Consider the following 22,343-nt stretch of genomic DNA (forward strand, 5'->3'; position numbering starts at 1 on the left):
TGGGACTAGAATGGAGGAGCAGGATGGCCTTGGCAAATGGATCTCAGACTTCTGGGCCTAGATTATACAAAGGCCCATCTCTATAACGCTAAGATCCTTCTGGTGAGGCTGCATGGTTGGGAGTCATGGAATTAAGACTGTGGGTCACCGGAAGGGCAATGGAGAGAGCAGGGACAGCAAGTGTAGGATGCAGCATGCTACCCACGGGCATGGCAGAGGGGATGCCATCAGATAAATGAGTAACTGGAAGAGGAGGTGGACTCCTCAAGTACAGGGGGCAAGGTATACCTGATTGCCTGCACGCTCCACTGGTGTCCCTGAAAGGCGAGGAGATTGAAAAGACGGCCCCCAGCATGCTAGGTGGATGCCCTGTGGAGAATTTGTGGGAGGGCGTGGACAAAAGAGAAGGGATTGGAGGGGTTATAAGCTGTGTCTCAGGCACCCACCTCAGTGGGATCCCAGATCACAGGATCAGTGCTATTCTTGCATTGTGGGAGCATGGGCATACCTGTGGATATACTCTTTAGGTGGGAGGGTAGAATAAATCCTAGAACCCAGGTCCCAGCTGGAACAGCCCTTTGGACACAGAATATCAAACACAAAATTCAGGAACTTTGGGGCAGCTATGTGGTGCAGTGGATAGAGCACCAGCCCTGGAGTCAGGAGGACCTGAGTTCAAATGCGGTCTCAGACCAAATATTTGACACTAGCTGTATAAACCTGGGTAAGTCACTTAACCCCAAATGCCTAAAAATTAAAAAAAAAAGAACTGAGAGGGGTCTTAGAACATAGGATGTTCTAGCTATAAGAGAACTTAAGAAATTGCTTAGTTCAACATTCTCATTTTATATATGGGGAAACTGAGGTCCATGGAGGTAAAGTGTTTGCCCAGGGTCACAAAGGGGGAGATTGTCAGCACCAGACCAGGACTTTTCCCACTACTCCACACTGCCTTTGATCTCCAAGGTGTCTATTATCTCTGAGATTCTCAAATGTGAGGAAACAGCCAACATCTAATACATGCCCACTTTGCACATACACCTACACCCACACCCTATAATAATTCCTCATATTTGCATTACACTTTCAACTTTTCTCAAGTGCTTTTCCCCATGACCTCACCTTGTTCTCTTTGGAGGTAAGTATACCCCTTTGGAGGTAAGTAGTAACGATAACAACTAGCATTTATATAGCACTTTAAGATTCATAAAGCTAGCAAGTGTCTAAGGGCAGATTTGAACTCAGTTTCTTCTGATTCCAAACATGGGGTTCTATCCACTGAGCCACCTAGCTGCTTTACAAATATTATCTCATTTGATCCTCACAACAGCCCTGGTACTATCCTTATCCTCATTTTATAGATAGGGAAACCTGAGGCAGACAAAGCTTAAGCGACTTGCCCAGCGTCACACACTAGTAAGCATGTGAGGCAAGATTTCAACTCTGGTCTTCTTGACTCCAGGGTCAGCACTCTATTCATTGTGCCATCTAGCGGCCAGTAGGTAGGCAGGGCAAGTACTATCATCTCCATTTTACAGATGGAGACACTGAGACCAGTGGAGGGGGAACTGACTCATCCTAGATTCTACTACTTACTAGACAGTAGCCCTGCTTCAGCACTGAGGCTCTAGGTCTCTTGACTCTTTGTATTCCACAATGCACACATACACTACACTTCCCAAACCCTGTATTATATCATGACACATTTGATCCTCGGGATAGGGGAGAGAAGTTGATTCATTGGCATAGGGGACTTCTAGTAAGGAACGCAGGAGCTGCTTGGGGGCCTTGAGAAGTAGTGACCTGCCCTAGCTCACCCACGAAGCACAAGTCAGAGGTGGGTACATAAACCCAGGTCTTCCTAAGTACAAATAACAATACGTGCTGACGTTTATTTTAGTTTCAAAGTTTACTAAACATTGTGAATAATGCGTTTTGCACACAGCATTATACTATAGCATTACATTGTATCCTAAGGGTACAATGGTATTATCATGATAAACTCAGTGTAGAACATTGTCTCAAGTGTGGTTTGCTCTTATCGTTTATTATTGTGCCACATTGTAGAAAAACACATGGCATCATGAACATGTCAGCCTTTTAGCACAATTCAGTGTATTCTTGTGATACAATGGATTATCCTAACAGCCGATCAGCACAAGGCATGGTATCACTGCAACTTTCCGGGCTAAACCATTCGATGATCACGACATGTCCCTCCCTGTCCTAAGCCTTTCTGGGGCCAAATGGGACAGGTGGAGGGCTTGCAATCTAGAGGTAGGCTGAGGCTGCCCAGCCGGTTTCGCACGAGGGATCCCTACATCAGACACTCAGCGGTTTGTCCAGTCTCAGCGTTCCACTGGTCCCCAACTCCCTGCCCTGCTCCAGAGATCGTTTCGCCCTTGGAGTTCCCAGAGGGAAATATAACAGCTGCTGGAGAGGAGGGACCCCAGCGGAGGGTGGGAGTGGGGGCCGCAATCCGGACCTGATTCCTTTAAAAGGAACTTCTCAGCTCCCCCTACCTCTGGCCCTGGCCGCATAGTCAGATGGAAGGCAGCCATCCCGGAAGCCAGGGCGACCAATCAGGTCTGCTGGAGAAGCAAGCCTGCTTCTGGGTCCCGCCCCTCAGTTTGTTGCTGGGGGCGGGGGGGGACAAGGCAGGGTGGGGTGAATGGGGAGCGGGGAGCCTCAAAGCTTAGTTTCCAGTTAAAACAGGGGGTGGACTCCTGAGTCAACTGGGGAACAGAAATTCGAGCCCTCCTCTCAGCTCCTACATTGCGCCCCCCCTCCCGCCCCCACCGAAAGCAATCTTGCTCCCTCCAACCAGCCTTTACCTAGACAATCAGCTCAGCCATTGATCCTCCCGCACTATTGTTCCCTGAGCTTGGTTCTCCGGCCCCTCCCCCACCCCAAGTTCAAGTTCATCTTGCCATTACCTCATGTCTGGTTTCCGTTGGCAACCAGACAGGCTTTAGGTGTGACCCTCCCTTCTCTTGCGAGCAGTTCCCTACCCTTTGATGCCTGGTCCTCTTCCTTCCTTCCTTCCTTCTTTCCCGCTCCTGCCCCTTCTCTCTCTTCCTGGGATCTCTGGGGCCGGTGTCCCTTCCCTTCCAGCGTCCCCTTCCCCACCCCACCCCCCAAATGACAAGGGCTCTCTCTCCTCTTCCTCAACATCGCCCAGGAGAGAACAGAGTCTTGTAGCTTCCCTCCTGAGGAGCCCTGCCCAGAGCTGAACACCGAAGAGGAAGCAGCGTGTGTGGCAGGCACTGGGGAGGGTCCCGGGCTAGGAGTCAGAACCCCGAATTAACACCAAGAGCTGGTTTTTATTAAGGTTGTGGAACGCTGGACAAACTTCCTTGGTCCTCACAACCCAGTGAGCTAGACAGTGTAGGTATTATTATCCTCATATTACAGGGGAGAAACCTGAAGATCAGAGAGGTAGAGATGAGCTGTGCCAGAGGCGGGATGTGAACCGAGGTCTCACCAGCCTTTGAGAAGAGCACTCTTACCAGTACCCTACACTGGTTTTTTCATTCTAATCTCAACTCCTCTAATGACCCACTGGGTGACCTTGGATGAGTCCCTTCCCTTTTCTAGGTCTCATTTCTGCCCGTGTGAAATGAAAATAACAAGATGATCTCTAGGGACCCTCTCAGCTCTGACATTTAACGGTTCAAGGTCCTTTTTGGAGCTGACATTTTAGGGACTTAGCATTTCAGGTGAGTAAGCCATTGGAGCCTAAACCCAGGCCAGAGAGAAGGAAGAGTAGGTACCTGGATGGGGGTTGGGGGGTAGCTCTCCTATCTGGCCCTTTATCAAAGGAAGAAGCAGCAGCAGTGCCCTCTACTCCTCCTATGGCCCAAGGACTGGTTCTTAGGACTCCTTGGGAAATCCTCAAGACTGAGATGGGCACAGTCTATTCCTATTGTCACTAACACACACTAGTCACTGTTTTTGGAGGCTCATATTCTCCAGAAAGTTTTTTCCTGACTACATACTTTTCTCCAAATTCCTCATTGTGTATCTCACTCTTTAGTACCTAATTATTACTCTGTTTCCTTTTGTTTTATCATTGTTTCATAAGTGTGAGTTTAGACTGTGAACCCCCAAGGCCTGAGACAGTATCTCCATCCTGGTTCTACTTCCCCAGGGCTGAGTGCTCAGTCAATATTTGTTGACTGGCACCATGAAAGCATCTGCATAGCAAGCTGTTTTTCTACCTTGAGCATTTGAGTGAAACCAATTGTGAGGAAGGGGTGGTTCCCCCCAGCTGGTGGCCCGGAAGGTCCTGAGGGCCTGCCCATCACCCAAGGCACCCTCCTCCCATAACACTTGCTAAAATGGTCCTTAGGACATAGGATGCCAGAGGTGGAAGAGACTTTAGGACAAAGAATGTCAGGGATGGAAGGGGCCTTAGAACATAAAATGTTAGAAAGATAAGAGATTATTATTATAATCTAAGGCTTCAATCATTGGGTGATATTGACTATAAAGAAATCATTCTATCCCTGTAACTTCTTTTATTTCCACTTCCATTACAGACTATATTTTGTCACCATTGGAGACCTTTTTGAAGGCCATTATTTGGTTTTTAGGACTATCAGCAATCCCTAAAATCCTCATGGGAAAAAAAGGTTTGAAAAATAACACAAGCGTTCTAATGACAGAAAAAACAAAGCTGAGATTTTGCAATCTGTATGGAATTTAGCCAGCAGGGCTCAGATCTTGGGCAGTCCACCTCCCATCTTTACACTTCTGCAGGATCTGTTCCTGGTCTGAAATGCATTCCCTTTCCCACATCTACCTCTTAGAATCCTTAGCTTCCTTCAAGGCTTATTTAGCTCAGGTGCCACCTCCCACAAGAAGACTTTCCAAATCCCCCCCTCCTCAGATGACTCAGATTACTTCTCTAGGTAGATGTTGTGTTCTTCCCTTTCCCTTCCCCAGTATAGCATAATGCAAGTTCCTTAAGGGTAGAGACTAATTTTCAATTGTGTCTTTGTATTTCTTGACACAGCATCTTGAACAGAACAGGTGCCTAATCAACGTTCATTTAGTTGAACTGAAAGTTAAAGCTTCAGAACAGACAATGTCAGAATTGGAACGGATCTTAAGAACATAGAGAATCAGACATCAGAGGACCCAGAACACTGAATGTCAGAGCTGGAAGGGACTTAAGTGATCCTTTAATCCAATCCCCTTGATTTTATATTTGGAAAAACTGAAGCCAAGACATGGGAAGTGATTTGCCAAAGATAAGCAATGAGCAACAAAGCCAGACCTAGAGACAGTTCTGAACCCAGGGCTCCATGTGTTGCCTTGTGGTGATTTCGTTTTCCTTTTAAGACAGTCCATGAAATACATTAGAATCTGGTTTCCCTTGCATATATATTTGGTGGTGGAGATGGCAGGAATGGGACACTCCACAGACCATTAGGAATGGCTCTGGGTCCTACACCCTGCTATGTTCTATACACTGTCTACCCTAGGGAAGCCTGTGCCCCTGAACCCTCAAAGATTTAGTGGGCCACAACCTGAATCCTCAAGGATTCATTGTGGGACCTTAACCTTAGCCACATCCTGGGGGAAGAGGAGTAGAGACCCCAAAACCTGTAAGGGTCTGTTGGTCTAAGGACACCTATGTGAGGAAGGTGGGTTACTCAGTTATTTTGACCAGTGGAAAACCTAAAGAGACATTGCGCAAATGCCCGGGTTGACCAAGAAAGTGTCATCTGGAGCGAGCTGGAGCTGTCTTCCTTTTCCCTTTTTATTATTTTTGGTTTCTAAAACAATTAGGGCATTTCCAGCCTCTGGCTGTAGACGGTGGGAAGCTGGGTGCCTGGAGTTCTACGAGACAGGGAGGCAGCCCACAGCCACATCCAAGGGGAGTCCAGGTGGTAGTGGGGAGAGACACAGTAAACACAATTCCACAGACTCACATATAGACACACAGATGCCTTCCCCCACCTAGGCACAGACATACACACTGTAAGCACACACACACAGTAACACTCAGGTATCCTCCATCCCTAAAACGAAAAAATTCTACAATCGCCCTCTTGGTGACCATCTGCTCCCATGGGTCCAATTACCTTCTCTATCCAGATGATTCCCAGCTCTAGAGGTCTAGCCCTTGCTTTCCTTCTGATTGCCTTTCCAGGTGCTCAGGCACACATTCTTGATCACTCATACCCCCTGACCCCACCATGTATAGCCAATCAATGGCCAAGTCTTGCTGATTCTACCTCCGCCCCATCTTGTTCTGTTCCCTTCACCCCACTGACACCACAACCACCCTAGTTCAAGTTCTCATCATCTTTCCCCAAGACTATTGCAATAGTTCTCCTAATCAGTCTGCCTGACTAAATGTCTTCCCTTTGCCAAATCAATATTATGAAAATGCAGGTCTCACCATGTCACTCCCTTCCTCAATCAATTCCTGTGGCTCCCTATTACCCCAGGATCAAATGCAAACTCCTATATTTGCCATTTAAAAGCCTTCACAGTCTGCCCCCAGACTACCTTTCCAAGCTTACTACATGTTACTCTCCTTCATTCAGCCAAACTGGTTGCCTCCCACATGACAGACACACCATCTCTCATCATCATGTATTTACACAGGCTGGCCCCCCATGCCTAGAATGCACTCCTTCCTCACCTCTGCTTTATAACATCTTTAGTTCCTTTCAAAGCTCAGCTCAAATACTATCTCCTATATGAGGCCTTTTCCTGATCCCTCCAGGAGCTAATGCCTCTCCCCTAATTACCTTCTATTTATATTGTCTATATTTATGTGTATACATTGTTCCCCACAGTAGACTGTAAGCTCCTTAAGGACAGGGACTATTCATTTTTGTCATTGTATAGCTAGTGTCTAACAGTGCCTGGCACATAGTAGGTCTTAATAAATGTTTCCTGATTAATTGAAGTGGCCATCCATCCCCTACTACAGGTCCTGAGACAGCCTGTCTCACAACAAGATAGGGTACACTAAACATTTATTAAGTACCTAGTAGCTACCAAGAACTGTGCTAAGTGCCCTCCAGGAGCTTACAATCAGATGGAGGAAGACAATACACAAAGGAAGCTGAAGGGGAGAAGTGTCAAGAGTTCTATTTATAAGGATGTTTTCCTTTTATCAAGCCTGTGCCTGCGCTATTAGAAAAACAGCAAGGTATATGCTATTCAAATTCTGAGTTCAAATTCAGCCTCAGACTTTTACTGGCTATGTGACCCTGGGCAAATAATTTACTCTGTGCCTCAGTTTCCTCATCTGTAAAGTGGGAATAATAATAGTTCCTATCTCCCAAGGCGGTTGTGAGAATAAAATGAAATATTTGTAAGGTACTTTGCAAATCAAAGTACTATATTAACACAGCTGAAGACAGACCTTATTTTGGCCTTGAAATTCCCTAGAACTTTGGCTTTTAAGTCCTCTTTTCTCTCCTGCCTGCTATCCTCTTCCCCCCCCCAAGCCCCTTTACTGGGGCATTAGAACTTAGCCCTGGACAGTGGCACCCCCTGTGTATGTGTGCTGAAAAGGGGCAAGGCCAATCTTTGAGGACCACAGAGAGGGAGATTCACAAATACAGGCTCAGGATCAACCCTGAGGGTCATTTCTGTCCCTTATGATCATCTACAGAATGGAGACAGTTTCACCTCGAACCAGACTGAGTCAGCTCAGCACAGGGGATTATAAGTACTGGGGGAAATGGGAGGACTTAGACATTACAGAATGGGCCCTGGGAGGGCCTTTGGAGAACAAGTGCATTTCCCTCAATTTCTTTTTTTTTTTTTAGGCAGTTAGGGTTAAGTGACTTGCCCAGGGTCACACAGTTAGTAAATGTCAACTGTTTGGTCTGAGGCTGGATTTGAACTTAGGTCCTCCTGACTTCACAGCCAGTGCTCTATCCACTGCGCCACCTAGCTGCCCCCTATTTCCCTCAATTTCAACATGAGGAATGCTGGAGACCCCAAAGAAAGAGACTAGAGCAAGACCACACAGCAGCTGGAGGAAGAGGATGGGGAGAGGACAGAGAGACTGGAGCTTAGGTGTCTCAGTAAATGCTACTGACTATTACTGGATGTTCTCTGTGGCTCAGGGGATGTATATCCCCCTCCTCTCTTTGTTCTCCCCTCCACCAACCCTGCCCATGGAAACATGGCTTTCCTCTCACCTCTGAGGAGCCACACGGCATGGTACCTGGCCAGGATGTGATGCGTACTCACTGTGTGATCCTGGGGCCAGTTGCTCTAAGCATTGATAAGAGGGAGTTTCCCCACCCAGTGAAATCACTGTTCATTCCCTCTCCCTATCCCTGAGCCTCGGCCAGTTGCTCTTCTTGCCTAGTTTGCAAAACTCCACTTTCCTAGATCACTGAGGCAGCAGAATCACCCACCCGGGGGGCTTCTCGCTCAATCCTCTCCACAGGTGTCTGCTATTTGGAGAGTGGGGGAGGGGTCGGGGTCAGTTTTTGGAACAAAGCAATTAAGTCACTATAGCCAATGGGGGGGGGGTTGATTGCCCACGTGACTCTTTCAATGGCAGGAAGAAGCCCCAATCTCTGTTGGGGAACAGGCCAACTTGGTGCAGTTCATTCTGTCATTTCTAGGGAGAGGGCAGAGAGTGTGAGCTGTATCTGTGGTGCCGGAAAAGTTTGAGAAAAGAAAGCTGACAGGGATTCCTGGGGGTGCATAAGGCTATGGCCCCTTCATAAACACATGTGCAGAATGCTCCAGGGAAGTCCTCGTGGCAGCAAGAAACCCAACATCATACTTCTCTAAGGCAGGCACTGATTCCTCTGGAGACCCAGGTAGTCAGGTGTAGACAGCTATTGCCTCTGAAGCTGGTAAGCTGGCTCTCACCCCTTGGCACTGCCCCTATCTCCTTGATTCTGATTTCCCCGTTAGAATTATTGCAGATGGGCTGTGTCTGGTTTCTGGCACACTGGGCTTCGGGAAGCTATTGTTAATGGAGTTCCTTCGAGGATTTTGAGGGAGGGCCTAAACTGTAAGATACAAAAGCCATTTAGCCCAGATGTTGGGAGCTGGTAGGGAAAGCTGGTCATCTCACCTCATGTCCCTGATGAGCCAAGAAATGTAAAACTGGGGTCCCACTAGCTGCTAGATGGCTGGCCCCTTGTCCCTATGGCATTTACAAAAGCAGAGATCTGTCAACTTTTGTAAAAGGGGAGCTGAGCTCAGTTTTAGAATCTGGGCTTCTCCCTTTGGGGACCTGGGGTTTTGGGGGTAGGCTCAGTGTCTCTAGTCTGAAAACATCCCTCCAGGATAGAGGTGGAGAACTTGTGTCCTCAAGGCCACACGTGGCCCTTTAGGTCCTCGGTGCAGTCTTGACTGCGTCCAAGTTTTACAAAACAAATCCTTTTATTAAAGGGATTTGCTCTGTAAAGTTTAGATACAAGTGGCCTTGAGGCTGCAGGTTCGCCACCCCTGCTCCAGGAGCTCCTAACCCTTTGTATGTATAAACCCCTACACAAATGTCCTGGTGCCTTAACCCTTTCCAAAAATCATCTCAACTCACTCATTAATAAAGGTACCATACTCCTTGCCCTCTGAAATCTTTGCCCAACACATGCAAGTTTCCAGACTATAGTCATAGACTGTTTGAGTCTTAGAACATAGAGTGCCAGAGCTAAGAGAGTCCTTTGAACACAGAATGTCAGAGCTAGGAGGAACTTCAGAAGACAGGGACCTTAGAACATAAAATGCTGAAGCTGAAAATGACCTTAGGATAGAGAATATCAGCACTGGAAGTGACTTTAGAACCCAGAATGCCAGAGCCGGGACAGACTTCAGAGCACAGATTGTCAGCACTGTAAGTGTAGTAACCTTTGACCTGAGAATGCCTTTAGAACATAGAACCTAATAAACCTCCAAATTTCTGTAGCTCTTTATGACACAGGCAGTACAAGCATTACTGTCCCCATTTTCCAGATAAGGAAGCTGAGGCTTGGGGAAGTGAGTGATTTGCCCCCATTCTCACAGCTAGTAAGGGCTGGGATCAGGATTCAGGAATCGCTGTCCTGACTACAAGAGCAACACTTTTCCTATTACATCGTGTTGGAGCTGGAACGCAGCAAAATATATTAGAATATACCACATCGAATGTCAAAGCTAGAAGGGACCTTCCACCACCATCTGTTCCAGCCTCCTAGGATACTGGAGCCTAGAGATGTGAAAATGACTTACCCAAGGTCACACAGACCCCAAGGTAGCACCTGCTTCTCTTGTCTCTGACCCAGTGCTTTTTCCACTGTCCCACCCTGCCCTCTCCCCTCAAGAAAAGGTCTTTGCTCCCCACCTCTCCATCCCATCCTCCCATTCCTCTGCTCCAGGCAAACACTCTGGCCTTTCTTATCTACCAGCTGCACTCCTTTCTTCCCTTGTTCCTAGGATTTGAAGGTTCTACAAGTAATTTGCTGTCCCCGTTTTGAAGGGGGAGATTGAGGCATGGTCCTGAGCTGCCAAAACCAAACCAGACCCAAAACAGCAAGCCGCATCAGGCCTTTTCATTCCTGGCTGCCTCAGTTTTTAACAACCATTTCGTAACACAGGACTTTCCATCCTGTTCTTCAGGGGTCCCCCTTCCTGGTTATTGGTGGAGTGGAAGGCACATTGGGTCTGCAGTCTGAGGTCAGGGTTCAAATTCTGACTCTTGATAGTTATTAAGTTGTATCATCTTGGACAAGTCACTTTCCTTTGCTGGGAACAAGCTTCTTTAGCTATTAAATCAGGAGGTTGCACTGAATGCGCTTTCACTGGCCTTCTAGCACTAAATTCCACAGTCTAATGATCTGTCTTGTGGTCCCACACGCCCTGCACAGATTTGCCCAACAGCTGGCTTTAGTTTGCCATTTGGGATACGGGACTGAGAGCTGCCCCAGGCTGCTGCTGCTGCAACCCCTGACTCATTCCATCTTCCTCTTCATGCCTCAGGCAGCTGCGGGGTGAGGGACACCCACAGTTTGGCTGAGTGAGGTTGGGTTGGCCCGGGATCCTTCCTCTGGGTAATACTAATACTAACATAATGACAGCTAATATTGCTGTAGTGCATGAAGGCTTATGAAGAACTTTCCTCACAATAACTGTGACGTAGGCATGAGAGTGGTCCTTTTTCCATTTCATTGGTGAGGAAACTGAGGCTCAGATGTGACTCACCCATGGTCATACAGCTTGGAAGGGTTGGGACCAGGATTCAAACCTAGGCCTTCTGACTCAAGTCCAGTGTTTTTCCTATTCCATCCAGTTGCCTCTAAGTACTAGATGGGCAAAGGCTCTCCAAACTGGAAGGCGGTGGCCTCTGCCTGCAGACTCTTCCCTTCCTAACACACCTGCATATGCCCCTCTCAAATGCAGTAATTTGCACCCCCCCCAAGTCTGGATGGAGGTGGGCAGAATTCTTAGAAAGAGCTGGGTATTCCAGTCCCTGTCAGGGTGGCACACACCCCAGAGCTGACCCTATGGGGGGAGGGTAATAAATAATTTCGATGATGATAATGATGAAAATAAAAGCTTATGTTCCCATAGGCCTCAAAGGCTTCCTAAGGTCTGTGCTAGCTTGCAGTGGAAAGCTTTGCCCTTTTTCACAAAGGAGGAAACTGAGACTCTATGGCTGTCTTTCTCCAGCTCACCCCACAGCTAGTGGGTGGCAGAGACCCCAATCTGAACCTTCCCGGCAATTAGGCTAGCCCCCGTCTACATCTGGCCAGCTGTTCCCCCAACCTCCAAGAGCCCAGAGAGACCTGGAACATAGAAACTGGACAATGGGTGGCTGAGGAGCCCCACAGGGGAGAAAGAAGGGAGCTGCCACGCATGTACCACCCCAGAGCAGGTTCTCCGCTCCCCTGCTCCCAGCTCCCTCCCAGGCCCTCTCAGCTCTTACCTGTGCCTGATAAATCCCCCCTGGATCCCTTGGTCCTAATCCCACAAAGGGACGGTTTGCAGGGGGCGTGCTGGGCGCAGAGTAGGCTGCGGGAAGGAGAGAGATCAAGAGCCCATTAGTGGGGGGTGAGGCTGGGAGCCCCTCTTAAGGCCATTCAAGCCCAGCGCTCTCTCTCTCCTGCTGCTGGGGAGTCAGCTGTCCACCCCCCGCAGTGCCTACGATCTCAGTCTCACCAGGCTCAGAGCCTAAATTTGGACCATTTTATCTGGTGGCATAGTGAAATTCCAGGCGTTGACACAGAACTTCGCCAAAGGGATACCGCCCCCACACCCAAAAAAGCCCTCAACATGTTCCCAGGAGGTGCGTGCTGTGGGGGGAATAAAAGGGGAGGGGGGAACTACCTTGCACAGTGCCACCACGTGGGGTATACGGGTGTAGCAATCATTTCTCTCTACCCCCCCCCATCAGTGAATGAGAACAGGGAGGGAGAGGATAAAAATTTCATAATTCATAACTACTTGTGAATTATTCAGCTGCTTCCCTTGCCCACCCATCTCCCTTACCCCTCCCCTTCTGATGCCTGGACCTGCATCCCTCTCCGGGCTCTATGAATAATTGAGTACATTTTATTTATTAATTTTCCTCTATGCATGTGCATAGGGATGGGTGTGTGTTTGCATCCACACATATATTTTAATATAGGCGATTAAATTTCATCGGTGAGTAAATAATTCACTCCCGGACGCTGCCTGGGGAAGCCAGCCTCAGATAGGCTGGGACCAGAGGTTGGTGGGACAGATTGTGGGGGTCAGGGTATTGGAAGGGGAAGTCTGAGAGCCCGGGGGCGGGGCGGGGGAGAGAGCTTTCACCTGGGCTTTTGTTAAGTCTGAGCAGAGTCAGGACGGGGCTCCGTAAGGAAGAGTAAGAGGCAGGATGGCAAAGTGGAAAGAATGCTGTTTTCGGGGGCAGGACACCTAGGGCCTTGCCCCTCTTCTGCCATTAGATCACTGTATCATTTTGGGCAAGCCACGCCCCCTCTTTGGGCCTCAGTTTCTTCTTTTGTACAGTAGAGTGAACCAGAAAGTCTCTAAGCTCCAGCTCTCCAATTCTGTGTTCTAAGGCCTATAGCTCTGCCTCCCAGTGCTAATGTTCTGTCCCAAGGTCCCTCTCAGTTCTGTGTTCTGAGTCCTCTGCCAGCTCTGACATTCAGAGGTCCTTTCCAACACCAAGATTCTCTCTCAGTTTCTGCCCATGTCTAAGGGGGAGGTAGCACTGGACTGGGAGTCAGGAGACCTGGGCTTGAGTTCTGGTTCTGGCTCGAAAATTCGAGAGGCCACATCTGCTTCCGTGCGCTCTACTGAATCCAGACTGGATTTCATTTATCCACTCCCACAGAGACCCCAAGAGGGAAAATGAGAGTTTCTTTCCTTTGTCCCAAGGGAAGCTTCCCCAGGGGGTTGGTTACAGGGCAATAGATGCTCAACACTCGGCTGTGTCAGGGGTGTATGTGTGTGTGTGTGTGTGTGTGTGTGTGTGTGTCTGTGTTCAATGTTCTGCCATGTCAGGGTGTGTGTGTGTGTGTGTGTGTGTGTGTGTGTGTGTGTGTACTCAATGTTCTGCTGTGTCAGGGGCATGTATGTGTATGTGTGCGTGCGTGTGTGTATGTGTGTGTATGTATGTGGCACAGTTCATTCGGAGCTGGCTGACCTTTCATTTCATTAGTTCTTGATTGAGACTGTGACAGGAAGCCCCCAGGGGAGTTTAGGGGAGTGGGATGGAGTCTGGGAAAGGGAGTTGGACACAGAAAGTAAAGAGGGGAATGGAGGTCCTGCGTGGAGGTAAGGTGACCAGATGGTCTGAACATGAAGACTGGGGAGGGGTATGGGGTGGATTAGAGGATTCAGAGCTGGAAGGGCCCAGAGAATGCAGAACATGAGACACAGCACAATGAAACTGGAAAAGACTTTAGGATATAGAACACAGACTGTCAGAGCTGGAAGGGAACACAAAGCATAGAACACGAGCGGGGAAGACCTTAGAACACAGAACACAGAATGTCAGAGACAGAACAGAGGCCATCCAATGGAGAACTGGGAGGGTCCAAACCCCTGATTTTACAGGTGAAGAGAACTGAGGCCCAGAGAAGGGAAGCCAGGTCTGCCCAAGCGTTTTCCACAAAGGCGTGTACACACGATGCATGTTGGTGGCAGAGCAAGGACCAGAACCCCGGCTCCTTGATGGCCGGGCAGCGCTGTCCCTCACATCACTTGCCTCCTCTGGCCTCGCCCTTCCCCTCTCAGAGATGCCAGGGGGCCCTCTTCCCTGCTTACCTCAGCCCTCTGTGTTGTGGGGAAAGGAGGGGGGATCAATTGCAGTGGTGTTTGTGACGGAGACGCCCAGCACCATCGGGGCTGAGACCCACCAAGCTCATCCTGCCTGAGTGCCTGGACATTGGAACGGGCCTACGCACCAGCTGCCTTCCACACCCTGCCTCGGCCGGCTGCTACCTGGGGCCCTCAAGATACTGAGAGCCCCCAGGTATGACTGTGACCAGGGGCGGAGGGCTGGGAGAAGGGAGGGGTGCCCGGCTGCGCTGTGCTGCCCACCCTGCCCCGGGCACCGCTTCCCTCACGCTTACTGGGTGAAGTCGGCGATGTGGTTCCTCCCTCGGAAGTTGTGGTGGTAGATTTGGTGTCAGGGGAGATAGCCAGCCGGGGCATGCCTGGGGGCGGTGGTGGTGCCAGCATCTGGGTGGAAAGGTAGTGACTGGGCATTTTGACTTGACCACTTCCATTTAACTGGGGGGAACAGAGAGACAAAGTGGTTAGGGGGGAAGGCAGGGGAGCCCGGGGGGAAGGGCGGCAGGAGTCACACGGGCCTTGGCCCGCCTCCCCCCCAGGTGCCCAGGGCTGTCCCCCTCCACCTCCTACTGCTGGCACTGACCATCCCAGGCATTGCCCTCGTTTGGTGTCTGTAGGCGTATTCAGTCCTGTGCCCTCGCTTCACGGCCTGCCTGAGTGTCCTGGGCCCTGAGTTCTCCTTGGGAGGTGCCCAGGGCCAGTGGGGACAGTGGCAGGGCAGGGAACTCAGGCATTATGAGTTTAGTGGGTCTCAGGAGGAATTTCCTCTCAACGTCACAGAGACACTGCTTCGTGGGGTGTCTTCACAAGGTATAAAAAACGGAGAGCAGGGCTGAGGAGTTCAGGGGCAACGAGAAGGTCGAACAACTAGCGGGCAGTTCTCTCTCTTTCCTCCAACTACGGCTACGAACACAACATTCACATTTCTCTCTGGCACTCGATGCTCACAACCTGATTCTTGAGTGAACCTTACAACAGCCCCATGAGGCTATGATCGTTATCCACACAGTATAGAAGAGACAGCTGACTTTCAGAGACGTTAAGTGACTTGTCCAGTGTCACACAATCAGTGTCAGAATGGGGACTGACTTAACCCAGGCCTTCCACTCTTTAGACCAGTGCTTTTTCTGCTGTGCCATGCTGGGGGGCCCCCAGATGGCAGCTCCTCCAAACAGCCCCTCACTTCCTCTCTTCCTTTGTGCCTTCTCAACTCCTCCCTCCCCACCACTCTCACCCCTCTGGTCCTTACCGGTCCTGGCTGCTGATTGGATGGATCACAGGCCAAGGAGACGAGATCTTTGAGGGGGTCCTGGGGGTTGAGATGAGGCGGGTATCGGATGGCAGTGTGGGGAAAGTAGGTGGAGGCCGTCTGGGGTATAATGGAGGTGGTTGGGAAATGCAGCGTGGAGGAGGGGTGAGGGCTCCGGGCGATACCTGCAGAGAGAGGGACAGGCCCTCAATGCTGGCTCCTGGGAGGTACTAGTCAGCCTTTCCACCACAGACTTATAGTATCTCAGACTTGGAAAAGACCTCCTCCATCCCCACCCTGAAGTAGGAGCCTCCTCTATCAAGGCCTGGACAAGGAGTCACTCGGCCTCTGCTTAAATGTTTCCAGCTATGGGGAGGTCACTCACTGTCTCTCAAGACAGCCTCTTCCATTGCTGAGCAGCTTGGACTGTTAGAGAGTTCTTTCTTCATACTGAACAGAATTTGGCTTTGGTGGAACTGCTACCCAACTAGTCCTAATTCTGCCCTCTGAGGTCAAGCAGGGTAAAAATAGCCCCGGAGATAAGGTGTGTCATGTGTGGCGTGGGTCTTAGGGATGAAGCAGAATGTCTGGGGCTTCTGTGAGCTACAGAACACTGGACAGGATGAGTCCTAGGATTGAAAACTGGATAGAACCTTAGAGGACACCCAGTCCAAGTCCTTCACTTGACAAATGGGGCCACCGAGGCCCAGGTAAGTGACTGCTCGAGTCTCTCACACATACCCATATGGGTGGTAAGTGACAGAACCAGAATCTGAATACAGGTCCTTGGACTCCAGAAAGAACACTCTTTCCACCACATTCCACTGCCTCTACCGAGGGTAATTGACTTGTCCCCAGCCACTCCTGGTGAGTGGACTAGAGCTGGGTTCTGAGCTCATTCCCTAGTCTGGCTTAGACTGAAGCCTGGGAGGCTATAATAGGAGGGATCTGAGTCAGATGACAAGAAGGGATGCCCTCATGACCCATGAAGGAGTGGAAACCCAGGGACTTGTTGGAGGTTCTTACATCTCATTTAGAGATTAAGGAGAAAAGGAGGTAGCCCTAGGAATGGCTTGAGGAAGAAAGCAGAAAATGACCCTTCCAGGGTCAGAGGCCCTGGCTAATTCTGGGGAGGGGGGCAGCTGGAGCTTCGTCTCTGTTTCAGTTATTTTTGGCGGAATCTTTGAGGTTATCTAAATACACCGTTAGTCTTCAGAGCCGGAGACTTCCACAGGCCCAAGCTACGGCCCCGGGGTGCACTTTCTTACCGCTGTGCACAGCGATGACAGGCCGGTGATGTTGGGTGTAGCTGGAGAGGCGGGGTGAGTCCTGAGGCGATGGGCTATTGAAGGGGGACTTGTCCATCTCGGTCTTCTTCACTGTGGGTGAGATTCCTGTAAGGAGGAAGCAGAGATTGTCACTTCAATAACTATGGATTTGAGGGGTGAGGCATCTGGGGATATCTGCGGGAGGAGCTGGGGCTCTTGGCTCCTGTCTGGGGGAGCTGGGCTTTGAGGCTTTGCGTATCTGCCTGCTTTCATCCATCTTGCCTTTCACAAGCATTATGTGCAACGTAGTGTAGCAATGTGGACAAGAGCTGGCCTTGGTGTAAAGAAGTCCTGGCCTCAAGTTCTGCCCCGACACATACTAGCTGTGTGGCCACACGCAAATCACTTAGTGTCTCAATGCCCCAGACAGCTCTGTGACATTCTACGGTACAGATGTGTGCTGAGATGCACCCATTCCACACTGGGAATTTCCCACTAGTGGGATTTCAGGGACAGACAACCCCCCTAAACAAACAAACAAACTATGCTAGGCATTCTAGGTGTGCTGAAAGTACAAAGACAAAATGAAAACCCAGTCCATGTCCTTGAGGAGCGGAAGGTGGGGAGGGGACACAACATCTAATTAGATAAATACAATTTCATTTGAGAAGGAAGTGACAGACAAGGCCCGGACCCAAGAGAAGCTTCTGCAGGAAGTGGTGCCTGACATGGGACCTAGGAGAAGCTAAGGATTCCAAGAGGCAGCGAGGAGCAAGGAGCAATGAATGAGCAGTGAATCCTTGGCTGTGGTCTCATTCTCGGAGGCCAGAGGAGAGGCCCCTGCCAGAGCCCAGATGATGCTGTCATCATTTACAACCACTAGATGGTAAGCTCCTTGAGGGCAGGGACTGCCTTTGGCCTCTTTTTGAAGTGCCTGGCACAGAGCAGGTGTACAATGGTTTCCTGATTGATTGGTATTGGACTGCATGATCTCTAAGGCCCCTTCCAGCTCTAAACTCTGAGCTTTAGGATTCTTCTAGCTGTCCTCACAGAGCCCACCAGGCTGAGAGCTGCTACTTACTAGTTATAGGACTTCATCTCTCAGTTTCCCCATCTATAAAGTAGGCACTAGCACTATTTGCCCAGCCTGGTGTGATGCAGACTGACTGAGAGAGTGAGTATGAAGGTGATGTGATACAGGATATTAACAGCTATAACAGTCATCATGATCATGATAGCTCATCCTGGCTTGCACCCTCTCCTAACCTTCCCTTCACTACTTCAGCTAAACCAGGGCTTTCCTCCCAAGCAGAATCCTGGGATGGCAGGGAGGAGGCAGGGACGAGGAGAGACAGTGAGAGCACTGGGTGGATGGGGGAGGGGAGAACATCCTGGAACAGTCCTACGGCTGCCATCATCGCTACGGGCAGGCTCCTAGGGCCATGTGGCGCTAAGGTAATGAGGTTAGACCTCACTCAGACACACACTTACAAGGATTTCCTAGAACATCTTGTTCAGGGATTGAAATAGCTATGCCTTAGTGGCTCAGGACCAGACCCTGGGGCTGGGACGTTGGCTCTCCGCCCCGCCTTGAAACTTATCCCCTGGACTGTGAGCATTAGGAGGAGGGGGTGGAGAAGGGCTGGGGTTCTGTGGGACCCAGACATGACTTTGGGAGTGTGTATGTAGGGGGGAAATAATCTTTTCGTTTTACTCAGTCAACAAATAATCACTAAGTATTGACTCAGTGCCTCCTATGTTACACACACATTTGACAAATGGGGAAATTAAGGCCCAAGCAGTGTGGTGCAGGAAAGAGAACAGTGAATCTGGGCTTAAACCCCACCCTTCCCACTTGTGGGATGTCGCTTAATCTCCCAAATGAACCGAATGATAATAATAATAATAATAATATTTGTTCATGTTTTTATAACTCTTTAAGGTTTGTGAAATACTTTCTTTACATAAACTATCTCATGACAATCTATAAAAAGTGGTTATTATTATCCATGTTTTATAGATAAGATACCTGTGGCTCAGAGGGGTTGTGATTTGCCTAGGGTTGTCCAGTTAATAAAGGAGGATTTAGGCAGTCTGGGGCAGGATTTGAACCCAGATCTTCTTGACTTCAATATTTATCTACTATGCTAACCTACCTCTCTATGAACAAAGAGGTAAAAACCATAGCCTGCTGGAACTGGAAGTCTCCTTAGACATGTCAGAGCTAGAAGGGGCCTTTGAGACCATCTCGTTTATCTTTTATAATTTCCTAATTTTACAGATGGGGAAACTAAGTTCTGAGAGGGGAAGTTTAGTGGTAAATCCATGCTTGCCCAAAATAATCCAGCAAATCAACATGGGAGCAGGCATTAGAATCCAAGCCTCTCATCGAGGAGACTTTCTACTACACTGGAATCCCAGACTCAGTATCAATTGCTCTTGTATGCTTGGGATGGGGAGTGGACAGTCAGGGAAAACAATAATAAAAAAGATGCAAAGGGAAGAGCATGGGGAGGGAAGGAGCTGGGGGGAGGGGAAGCTGGACAGATAAACTCCGAGGCCTGAAATCTTCCCAGGGGAGCAAGGAAATCACAAGCTAGAGACAAGCAATCACATGAGGGGGGAGGGGGAAGTATCACTTTAATTAACTTAAGCCCCCTCCTCCCCCCTTCTTAATGAACAGCTAGTTGGGGCTGTCTAGACAGGAAGGCTGAAAAGCATACCAGAAAGCAATCCAGCCACAATCATCTCAGACACTCCAGAGGGAGCTGCTTGGGCTAGGACGGGAGCTAAGGTTACCGGTCCCTGGGGCTGGGCCGGCAGGGGAAGAGGAGGATGGATGGGATTTCTATTCCCTCTGCCCAATGGTGACAAATTATCATAACACTGAGCTTGGAAGAGACCAAGTTTAAAAGGAGGGCAGCATCCACTCTGGTCAAAGGAAGTCAGAGTGCTCTGTACCTCGAGTTATTTGTTTCACCCTCTGTGTGAAACACCAGGTTCAAATTTTAAGGATCAGGGAAACAGATTTAGAGGTAGAAGGGCCTGCAGAGGGCGTCGAGCATGACCCTTCATTTTACAGATGAGGAAAATGAGGCTCAGAGAGATGGTGTGATTTTTCCCAAGGTCTTGTGACAGATCACCCAAATTTAGGTCCTCTGACCAAATGTACCAAACAATTTACACTATGTCACAGTGACCCGGCTTTCCCAATGTCTCTGATAGGCACACTCACTAAAGATTTCTCTGTCCCATTTGCAGAAGACACAAAGCTAGGAGGGATGCTAATGCCAAAGATGGCAGGATCAAAAGCCTAAAACACTCCTCTCTAGGGTCTGGGATTCTGGACTGAAACTGACAAGGTGAAATTGAATAGAGGTAAATATAAGGTCCCAATGTGGTCTAGGGGAAAGAACATAAGATTTGGGGTTGTTTTCAAGTTGCTTATCCTATTAGACTTCTAAGTGAGCACCTCAGGGACAGGAATTTTGGGGTTGGGTTTTTTTTGCCTCTTTTTGTATCCCCAGATCTCACTGCAGTGCCTGGCACATAGTATGGACTTGATAAATGCTAGCTGATTGAATGACTGAGTCAGAAGACTTTCCAGTCCTGGCTCCATTATTTACAGCATGTGGGATCTTGCACAAATCAATTAACCCTTCTGGGACTTGGTTTCCTCATCAGAAAAATGAGGAAGTTGTACCAGATATCCTCTAAGGGGCCTTTCTGCTCTGAATCTAAGAATCTACTTTAGATTTTAAAAACAAAAAAAAAGCAACTTCACAAGTACAGGATATATCTGGCTTAACCAGTAGTTTATGTAAACAGCCAGGGGTTGTTTGACCACAAGCTTAATCTGGATCAACTGTGCTAATGAGATCCGTGTTTTCATCTATAGAACTCTATTGCCCTATATCACCTGCAGTCACCCCCAGCCCCTAACTGGAGGTGTGGGTATCACAATTTAGGAAGATCCTTGAAAACTGGATAGTGTCCAGAGAACGGTGACCAGGATGGGGAGGGGATTAAACACCAGCAAACACCAGCAGATACAAAGATCAGTTGGAGGGACCATGAATGTTTATTTTGGAAAAGAAAAGCCTTGGGGGAGATATGATCACTGTCTACAAATAAGTGAAGAGCTATCATGAGAAAGAGGGAAAAGATTTATTCTGCCTGGCAAACAAAAGTTAGAAATAGGGGGAGGGAGGGTTAGAAGGAATCAGATTTCAGTTCTCAAATTGATGGAAAAAATATTAATAATAATGCAGATTAAACTTAAAAGTAAAAAAAAAAGATTTCAATTTCAGATTAGGTGATTTGTCCAAGATCACACAACATAATCAAGAACTTGTCAGCTATGAGAGTTGTCCAACAATGGCACCAGCTGCCTGAGGAGGTGATGAACTTGTTTCCTGGGAATGAGGGGATGACCTCACCAAAACAGATCCCTAGGGTCTGAGCTGGAAGGGAATAAAGAGGTCAACTCCTAGATCGGGGTGGGGAACCTTGGGCCTGCAGGCCACACTCGATGACTTAGAGGGCCGCATGTGGCCTCCAGGCCCCAGGTTCCTCACCTCCATAGATGGTCAGATGTGTCATAAAGGGGGATTCCTCCTCTATGAGGGGAGATTGAACAGGATGACCATTGTAGGAGGACTACTGAGAGAAAAGGGTACCAAAGACCCCAGAGGCAATTCTGCGAAATCCAAAGGAATGGCAGAAGACATGCTGAGGAAGACCCCTGGGAGATGAAAAGTCAGTGAGACCCCCAGGAATGGGACACTGCAAAGATGAGATGTTACAGGAAGAGACGTCAAAGATGACGTTGTGGGGGGACTACTGAGATGACAGAAAACCTGAGTGGAGAGATCCTACAGATATACAGAATGGTACCTGCAGAGATGAGGACATACAGTAATGGAACTTGCGAGATGGGGAAACTATAGAAGCAGCCGAAGGCCCAAGTGGAAAGACCCCACAGAGACACAGAGACAGGATCTCATAGACAGCTCTTAAAGACGGAGCTTTATAGACACTGCAGGGATAGGGTGCCATAGAAATGGCATCATCCAGAGTTAAGAGCCCATAAATGCAGCTATGTGGGACCCACACAAGGCAGCATGGACTGAATTCAAGAAATATTTTAAAATTCTTATTATGTGAAAAAGGCACTGTGATAGGTTTCCCTCTGGGGATGATATAAAGATGAAAATGAAATCAGTTTCTGCTCTCAAAGAGCTTACATTCTGGGAGTGAAGGACAAAACATATTCGGATAGATAAATATAAAGATGGAGAAGAAGAGAAAGGAAAGAAAACAGAGGAAGGGAGGGAAGGAGGGAGGAAGGAAGAGGGTCAAAGACTGAGACTGAGACAGAATAAGAGAACATTAATCATGGAAGACTTCCCGGAGGAGGTGGCACCAGCGGAGAAGGACGCTGGGGATTCTTGGAAGCGGAGGTAAGGAAGGGCCGCTTTCCAGACAGGTGAGAAGGCACAACCGCAGTACTGAAAAGGGGAATGAGGGATGATTGCGGGGAGTAGGGGGGATGGGAGGGAGTA

The 22,343-nt window shown here is 48.9% G+C and overlaps 1 protein-coding gene across 7 annotated transcripts in view; it reads right to left on the reverse strand.

The window, feature by feature from the left end:
• Positions 1-22,343, reverse strand: part of NFIC (nuclear factor I C) — a 144,069-nt gene that overhangs the window by 14,943 nt on the left and 106,783 nt on the right. For 2 of the 7 annotated variants that reach the window (XM_020969340.2, XM_020969339.2), the window contains exons 7-9: positions 16,780-16,904; positions 15,512-15,696; positions 14,541-14,700 (exon numbers count right to left, since the gene is read on the reverse strand). In XM_020969340.2, coding sequence (XP_020824999.1) covers positions 14,541-14,700; positions 15,512-15,696; positions 16,780-16,904 — 470 coding nt within the window. Of the gene's footprint in view, positions 1-288; positions 370-11,902; positions 11,989-14,540; positions 14,701-15,511; positions 15,697-16,779; positions 16,905-22,343 lie in introns of those variants that run through there. The other 5 variants (XM_020969341.2, XM_020969342.2, XM_020969344.2 and 2 more) reach the window with 5 other exon arrangements.

The sequence above is a fragment of the Phascolarctos cinereus genome, unplaced genomic scaffold (genome assembly GCF_003287225.1).
Source record: "Phascolarctos cinereus isolate Bilbo 61053 unplaced genomic scaffold, phaCin_HiC Scaffold_4;HRSCAF=312, whole genome shotgun sequence".
Lineage (NCBI taxonomy): Eukaryota > Metazoa > Chordata > Mammalia > Diprotodontia > Phascolarctidae > Phascolarctos > Phascolarctos cinereus.